This window comes from Salmo trutta, chromosome 2 (genome assembly GCF_901001165.1).
Source record: "Salmo trutta chromosome 2, fSalTru1.1, whole genome shotgun sequence".
Classification (NCBI taxonomy): domain Eukaryota; kingdom Metazoa; phylum Chordata; class Actinopteri; order Salmoniformes; family Salmonidae; genus Salmo; species Salmo trutta.
The window spans coordinates 9,338,718-9,347,024 of record NC_042958.1 but is presented as its reverse complement, the minus strand read 5'-3'; the positions used below and the strand labels follow the sequence as shown (position 1 = coordinate 9,347,024).

Genomic DNA, 8,307 nt, shown 5'->3' with positions numbered 1-8,307 from the left:
AAATAAGTATTTGAAAATACTCTCAAACACAATTTGGTAGACTATTTTGTTTTTACAAATAACGATTCAAAAACTCAAATAAAAGCACATGTTTTGGGCACGGCTGTGTATTTGAAAATACTCAAATACACAGAAAAAAAATATTTTAAGTAAGCAGATACTTAAATATGCATGTATTTGCTCCCAGGTCTGATGTAAAGTAAACTGTTGTATTTCTTTCCATCCTCCCAGCTTATATATCGGTGATGGCTGCAGACAACTCATCAGACAAAGAGATTATAGAGGCGCAGTCTCCTGGGTCCGCCTCTGACCTCAACCGCTCTGACCTGGACCCAATCTACATCGGGGGACTGCCCATGTCTCGACCTATCAGGTACTGGAACTACTTTGGCGCATACTTCACCTACCTGCTAAATACTCCTAGTTGATATGCAATTGTATTGCTGTGATTCATATATTTTTGGTGTAGCTTCTTAAGGTTACTGCATGCTTCTCAGTCTAAACAGTTTGCACATATATTATCATTAAATTTAGTGATGTTTTTGTCCGTTTTGGTGTTGGGTAGCATTCAGCAGGGTATTTTTCGGCTGTTTGAGCACCTACATTTTTTTCTTGAGGCTTGTTGAGGTTCGGTACATTTTTTCACTTGAGAAATACTGCACCAGACATCTTAGTTAGATGTAAGACCTCGGCAAAAAACGTCAAAGTGAATTAAACATTTCTTGAGTTATCTTAGATTAATTCAGACTATTTTGAGGAAGTGTACTTGTTGCTACAGCGTCTCAAGCAGGACAAACAGTAATATTGCCGCTTTTAAGGGAGTATGCAAGGCACAGACGTTCACTTTGCCTAGCCAAGTTCTGCTAGGATCAAAGCTCGTATGCGGATGCCTTTAGCCTTCTGTATAATCTCAATATTGAGCTTAGTGTTTGAATTGTTGTATTATTATTTTTTTCTACATGAAGTAAATTAACATAAGGTAAATTGTGAATTGAATTCTCTTTGCAGGAGACAGGTAGTAGCACGGTCCTATGTGGGCTGCATCAAAAACATGGAGATCGCCCGCTCCAACTTTGACCTTCTCCGAGACTCCTATGGTGTCAAGAAAGGCTGTGTGTTAGAGGTAAGAAAGACTGTGTGTTAGAGGCTAGAAAGGCTGTGTGTTAGAGGCTAGAAAGGCTGCGTGTTAGAGGCTAGAACGACTGCGTGTTAGAGGCTAGAAAGACTGTGTGTTAGAGGCTAGAAAGGCTGTGTGTTAGAGGCTAGAAAGGCTGTGTGTTAGAGGCTAGAAAGGCTGTGTGTTAGAGGCTAGAAAGACTCCGTGTTAGAGGCTAGAAAGGCTGTGTGTTAGAGGCTAGAAAGGCTGCGTGTTAGAGGCTAGAAAGGCTGTGTGTTAGAGGCTAGAAAGACTGTGTGTTAGAGGCTAGAAAGACTGTGTGTTAGAGGCTAGAAAGACTGTGTGTTAGAGGCTAGAAAGACTCCGTGTTAGAGGCTAGAAAGACTGTGTGTTAGAGGCTAGAAAGGCTGTGTGTTAGAGGCTAGAAAGGCTGTGTGTTAGAGGCTAGAAAGACTGTGTGTTAGAGGCTAGAAAGACTCCGTGTTAGAGGCTAGAAAGGCTGTGTGTTAGAGGCTAGAAAGGCTGTGTGTTAGAGTCTAGAAAGACTGTGTGTTAGAGGCTAGAAAGACTGTGTGTTAGAGGCTAGAAAGTCTGTGTTAGAGGCTAGAAAGGCTGTGTGTTAGAGGCTAGAAAATCTGTGTTAGAGGCTAGAGAACTGAAAGTAAAGAACCTTCATGTATTTATTTATTCCTTTTAATGGGCCTTCTTCTTCTCTAAACAAATGAAAGGTAGACAGCGGTATTGGGAAGAGTGAATAGTGACAGTGACTTTTGTGGCATTTGATTTTTGCTGTTGATTTCTGTAAAGAGGAAGGTGCCCAGCAGTACATGATGATGGCATATTGTTTCACAGAATAGCAAAAGACTTCCCATATTCCCTATGAGTAACAGCCACGCTCTGTAAACTGGTCATCTCTGTATACCCAATGCAAGACCCACTGGTTGATACTTATTTATAAAACCATCTTAGGCTTCACTCCCCCCTATCTGAGATATCTACTGCAGCCCTCATCCTCCACATACAACACCCGTTCTGCCAGTCACATTCTGTTAAAGGTCCCCAAAGCACACACATCCCTGGGTCGCTCGTCTTTTCAGTTCGATGCAGATAGCGACTGGAACGAGCTGCAACAAACATCAAACTGGACAGTTTTATCTCCATCTTTTCATTCAAAGACTCAATCATGGACACTCTTACTGACAGTTGTGGCTGCTTTGTGTGATGTATTGTTGTCTCTACCTTCTTGACCTTTGTGCTGTTGACTGTGCCCAATAATGTTTGTACCATGTTTTTGTGCTGCTACCATGTTGTGTTGTTGTCATGTTGTGTTGCTACCATGCTGTGTTGTCATGTGTTGCTGCCTTGTTATGTTGTTGTCTTAGGTCTCTCTTTATGTAGTGTTGTGTATCTCTTGTTGTGATGTGTGTTTTGTCCTATATTTATATTGTATTTATTTATTTATTTTTAATCCCAGGCCCCATCCCGGCAGGAGGCCTTTTGCCTTTTGGTAGGCCGTCATTGTAAATAAGAATTTGTTCTTAACTGACTTGCCTAGTTAAATAAAATAAAAAACTTGTGTATGTTCCAGCCAATCCGCAGTGTGTCTGTACTGAGAGAGGGCTATGTGGAGCTGCCATCAATGTCTCTTGGCTCCCAGGGGGAGCTGCTGGCCTCCTTCTCCACCCGCAACCACACTGGCATCATCCTGGCAGGCTTCAGCAAGGCAGGCATCCGCAAACGCAGACAGGCACGCCGGGTAAGTGTGTATCGGTGGAGACTGGTGGGAGGAGCTATAGGAAGACGGGCTCATTGGAATGGAATAATTGGAACAGAGTCAAACGTGGTTTCCAGATGTTTGATGTATTTGATACTGTTCCATTGACTCCATTCCAGCCACTAACAATGAGTCCTCTTATAGCTCCTCCCACCAGCCTCCTCTGGTGTGTATGCCCATGTTTTTCACCATAGCAGGAGTTAAGAGAGCTTTATGGTGACTGTAGCATGATTTAGTTGGAGTTCTCTAACCAAGAAAATGACTTAAGATTAGAGCGTATATTGACAGCCTTCTCTGGGTTTCCAATCAGCCCTTCCTGGCGGTCATGCTGGTGTCGGGGCACTTGGAGGTTCACGTCAACATGGTGGAGGGCGGGAGCGTCCACAAGGTTGTGGTCAAATCACGCTCTGGGAGCTTCAGTGACGGACAGGAGCACTCTGTCATCCTACAGAGGAACAGGAAGTGAGTGGCTGTAACACAGATGATGATTTTATGCTGATGAATGGTTCTAAATGATAACATTCATTTGAAATGATACTCCATCAGATATTATAATACTGATGGTATGCCTAGGCCTACACCTGGTTAATAAAAAGATGGATATATAACAATCAACTGCCATGGGATTAAAGTCACTTTGAAATGGCCATTGATCAGCAGTAAATATTGCATATTGTACCTTTTTAAGAATCATATATTCCAGTGTGGAATAATATACAGGAAGTCTTTTCCAAGGGGAATAGCACTGCAGAGTTATTACTGACACAGTCCTCTGTGTGTGTCTCATCCATCCAGGACGATGACGGTACTGGTGGATGAGGACCACCAGGAGACAGTGCGCCTGTCCTCAGAGAAAGCTTCTCTGACCCTCACCTCTCTGTACATGGGCGGCCTCCCGCCAGAAGAGGGCGCCGGACTGCTACGAACCACTTCCTCCTTCTACGGCTGCATCAGGAACCTGGCCCTGGATGCCAAGTCAGTCACATGCCCAATACACTATGAAACCATGTTTAGTGCAATTTATATCAGAATCATAGGCCCTGTCAAAGTGTATGCCATTTGAAGGCAATGTTAGCTAAATGGTGTTGTGGTTTGCTTATGTGTTTTGACTTGAAAGACACGAGTAGTTGTGGCATGACTAGAGTCATTATGTTCTGGAGATAGATATGTAATAGAATACAATAGCAGGTAGATAGAACAACTTGATTTTTCCCACGGGGAACTTCAGTGTGTTTATCTCGCTACTACCTTTAATGTCATTGCCATGGTACTGTCAGGAGATGGATGGTATCCATAGTAACCCAAGGCTCTGACCAGTGCTGTGTCCCTATAGGTTGTTGGACCTGTCAGCTGCAGTGAAGTACCACAACGTGGACATGGACAGCTGTCTATTGGAGGAGAGGCCTAAGAGGGTCCTCCTACCTGATGACACTGACCTGGAGGCCGAGCCCACCCTGGACCCTGCCAGACCCCCTCCACCACCCCCCACTCAGCTCAGTGCTCTCACCCCCGGCACACTCACGGTAACACCCACTAAAATTCACACAGCTCTTATTATTAGGATAAACAGCAGCTCTTCCACCTTCCAACAGGTCACCCTGTCGTCATAGATAGTTCGACTTTTCCTTCATTGTTCTTTGGTCACTCTGTGTCTCTCCAGTGTGCATTGATGGACAACAGCACATCCCTCCCAGAGGCCCATCAGTTTGGCATCTCCAGGCACAGTCATAAGGTCCTCAACATCAACCCCAACACAGTGAGGAGGAGGTCAGTACTAAGATCTGGCTCATTGAACTACCATCTCCCTTCATCAACATCTCACAACTTACAGAATCCTTTTTCACATACAGATCATATCCTATGATATTTCAATGATTGTCACAATTCTATATGCTATAATTCTATATGGTATATTACAGATTCACACGTCTATGGTTCTATAGGCTTACATAGTGTTGTATCTCATTTTGACATTTTTAACCTTGATATCAGTTGGCCCATAGCTACATGTGTAAAACAGGGTCAAGCCAAGATCCAGTACAGTGCATAGCAAACAGCACTCTTAAGGCCTTAATCGTTGATTGCTTTTCTCTGAGCCTGAGTGCATATTGTATCTCTTCATCAAAGATAGGAATTATAATTGCTGTCCCAGTAAGTATCAATAATTCACTCCGGCACTGCTTGGAAACGAGCAGGGCTAATGTTACACATTCCCATTGACTTAGCTTGAAGTCTTTTCAAGTGTTCCACTGTAGCCTACATTATGTGTAATTGAGAGGAAGGCACAGTTCAATAAGCCCAGATCTGTTGTCTCCTGCTATAGCCTGGTCCCAGATCTGTTGTCTCCTTCTATAGCCTGGTCCCAGATGTGTTGTCTCCTTCTATAGCCTGGTCCCAGATCTGTTGTCTCCTTCTATAGCCTGGTCTCAGATCTGTTGTCTCCTTCTATAGCCTGGTCCCAGATCTGTTGTCTCCTTCTATAGCCTGGTCCCAGGTCTGTCGTCTCCTTCTATAGCCTGGTCCCAGATCTGTTGTCTCCTTCTATAGCCTGGTCCCAGATCTGTTGTCTCCTTCTATAGCCTGGTCCCAGATCTGTTGTCTCCTATAGCCTGGTCGCAGATCAGTTTGCTCTCTTGCCAACTACTATGGTCATTGTCATGCCAAACATGCTGTGCTATACAGCACACACAGATCTGGGACCAGGCTATAGAAGGAGACAACAGATCTGGGACCAGGCTATAGAAGGAGACAACAGATCTGGGACCAGGCTATAGGAGACAACAGATCTGGGACCAGGCTATAGAAGGAGACAACAGATCTGGGACCAGGCTATAGAAGGAGACAACAGATCTGGGACCAGGCTATAGAAGGAGACAACAGATCTGGGACCAGGCTATAGAAGGAGACAACAGATCTGGGACCAGGCTATAGAAGGAGACAACAGATCTAGGACCAGGCTATAGAAGGAGACAACAGATCTGGGACCAGGCTATAGAAGGAGACAACAGATCTGGGACCAGGCTATAGAAGGAGACAACAGATCTGGGACCAGGCTATAGAAGGAGACAACAGATCTGGGACCAGGCTATAGAAGGAGACAACAGATCTGGGACCAGGCTATAGAAGGAGACAACAGACCTGGGACCAGGCTATAGAAGGAGACAACAGATCTGGGACCAGGCTATAGAAGGAGACAACAGACCTGGGACCAGGCTATAGAAGGAGAAAACAGATCTGGGACCAGGCTATAGAAGGAGACAACAGATCTGGGACCAGGCTATAGAAGGAGACAACAGATCTGGGACCAGGCTATAGAAGGAGACAACAGATCTGGGACCAGGCTATAGAAGGAGACAACAGATCTGGGACCAGGCTATAGAAGGAGACAACAGATCTGGGACCAGGCTATAGAAGGAGACAACAGATCTGGGACCAGGCTATAGAAGGAGACAACAGATCTGGGACCAGGCTATAGAAGGAGACAACAGATCTGGGACCAGGCTATAGAAGGAGACAACAGATCTGGGACCAGGCTATAGAAGGAGACAACAGATCTGGGACCAGGCTAGGTTTTTGGTTGGTGGATGTATTCAACAATATAGGATTATTATGAGATGGTCACGGCGATACAAATTGTCATATCCACTTCGTCATTGTCTATCTAGAGGTCTAATAAACCTTTAACAAACATATTTATCTTACAGCAAATCATGGATAACTCCAAAAAGCCTTGTCAGTGGCTGAAACACTTCATATGTCTTCTCGCTTCTCTCCCTGACAGTTTCTCTCTGGAGTTGTCTGTGCGTACCTTTGCCCAGAGTGGTTTGATCTACTACATGGCCCACGCCAACCAGATGGACTACACCACTCTTCAGCTGCTGGGGGGTCGTCTGTTCTTCACCTGTGACAAGGGCAGCGGTCCCGCCACCGCCTCCTTCCCTGTGCCGGTCAACGACGGCCAGTGGCACACAGTTAGTGACCACACGCTTCTGGGCCAAAAGTGATAGTAGATTGCAGTGTTTGTTTGGGTCAAATTGCATTTTGGTCGATTCAGGGGATTCATAACAAAACTGTGACAATTCAAGTTAGTTTGAAATCATGACTGAAAGCAGTGATATGACCAGGTAGGTTGTCAGGACTCGACTCTCCCCAACCCTGTAACGCGTGTCTCCGTCTGCAGGTGAAGACAGACTTCAGTAAGAAGAGTGTGGTAATCAGTGTAGACAGCCAGGCGTCAGCTCCAGTGCTGGCTAAAGGCAACACCCTGGATGTGGAGAACAAGCTGTATCTGGGAGGACTACCCCATACCTACACCGCCAAGAAGATAGGCAACGTATGTCACACTACACCACATACTTTTTTTCTTAACACTACAATGTTGGTTAAGTAAGCATTTCACTGTACTCGGCACATGTGACAAATGACATTTGATTTGATTTTCAATTCATGCTCAAATCATTTTTTTGATTATTGTTTCTGTCTTGAAAGCAGGTGGTACATTTCCTGCCGAGTAAATGTTTATCCATAACCCCAAATGTGAATATTTCTATTCCCTCATCCAGGTGACCCACAGCTTGGCTGGCTGCATCCAGAAGGTGATTCTGAACAGTGTTGAACTTGACACCCAGAGTCCAGTGTCTGAACACTCTACTGCTCACTGTTTCACTGCAGCCCAGGACGGGACCTTCTTCAATGGGAGCGGATACGCTGCTCTGAGTGAGTCTACCACCATTACATGCCGCACTTTAAGACAAATACTCAGGTAAACAAGACATTGTTTTAGATTCAAATGCCAATTATATGTAAAAGAAAATATGTCCCTAAACGTTAGGAAAATACAACATCGTCATCATTTCTGTTCCATTTTCAACCGGAATAATAGTTAGGAAGAGACCGACAAGCTCCATACCTAGATACACTTAACATGTTTCAGAACACGTATGTGAGTGTCTACAGGACATGCGTGTCCTGACTGCCATGACAGTGGTCTGAAGTGGTTTGTCCTTGCAGTGAAAGAGGGGTACAAGGTGGGCTCAGACGTGACGGTGGCGCTGGAGTTCCGCAGCACGGCGCCTGACGGTGTCCTCCTAGGGGTCAGCAGCGCCAAAGTGGACGCCATCGGCCTGGAGCTGTCCAGCGGACAGGCGGTGTTCCACGTGAACAACGGTGCCGGGCGGGTGTCGGCCACATCGCGGCTGGGCCGGTGGCTGTGTGATGGCCGCTGGCACACCCTGCTGGCCAAGAAGACCAAGAACGCTCTGAGTCTGAGCGTCGACGGGGTCACGACGCTCACTGACAATCCCCACCCCCAGTCAACCTCCGCTGAGACCAAGGACCCGGTCTACGTGGGAGGCTTCCCTGGTATGTCCCTCTCTAGAAGAAAACCTTTAGTCTCTGTCCAGAAACAACCCCTATA

General features: G+C 45.6%; 1 protein-coding gene across 2 annotated transcripts in view; it reads left to right on the top strand.

Annotated features, from left to right (window-relative positions):
- Nucleotides 1-8,307, top strand: part of LOC115150111 (laminin subunit alpha-1) — a 94,898-nt gene that overhangs the window by 85,685 nt on the left and 906 nt on the right. For both annotated transcript variants that reach the window (XM_029693056.1, XM_029693047.1), the window contains exons 46-56: nt 232-373; nt 1,009-1,123; nt 2,706-2,873; nt 3,202-3,353; nt 3,687-3,866; nt 4,225-4,414; nt 4,552-4,658; nt 6,673-6,862; nt 7,072-7,224; nt 7,454-7,607; nt 7,902-8,252. In XM_029693056.1, the coding sequence (XP_029548916.1) occupies nt 232-373; nt 1,009-1,123; nt 2,706-2,873; nt 3,202-3,353; nt 3,687-3,866; nt 4,225-4,414; nt 4,552-4,658; nt 6,673-6,862; nt 7,072-7,224; nt 7,454-7,607; nt 7,902-8,252 (1,902 nt within the window). The remainder of the gene's footprint in view (nt 1-231; nt 374-1,008; nt 1,124-2,705; nt 2,874-3,201; nt 3,354-3,686; nt 3,867-4,224; nt 4,415-4,551; nt 4,659-6,672; nt 6,863-7,071; nt 7,225-7,453; nt 7,608-7,901; nt 8,253-8,307) is intronic.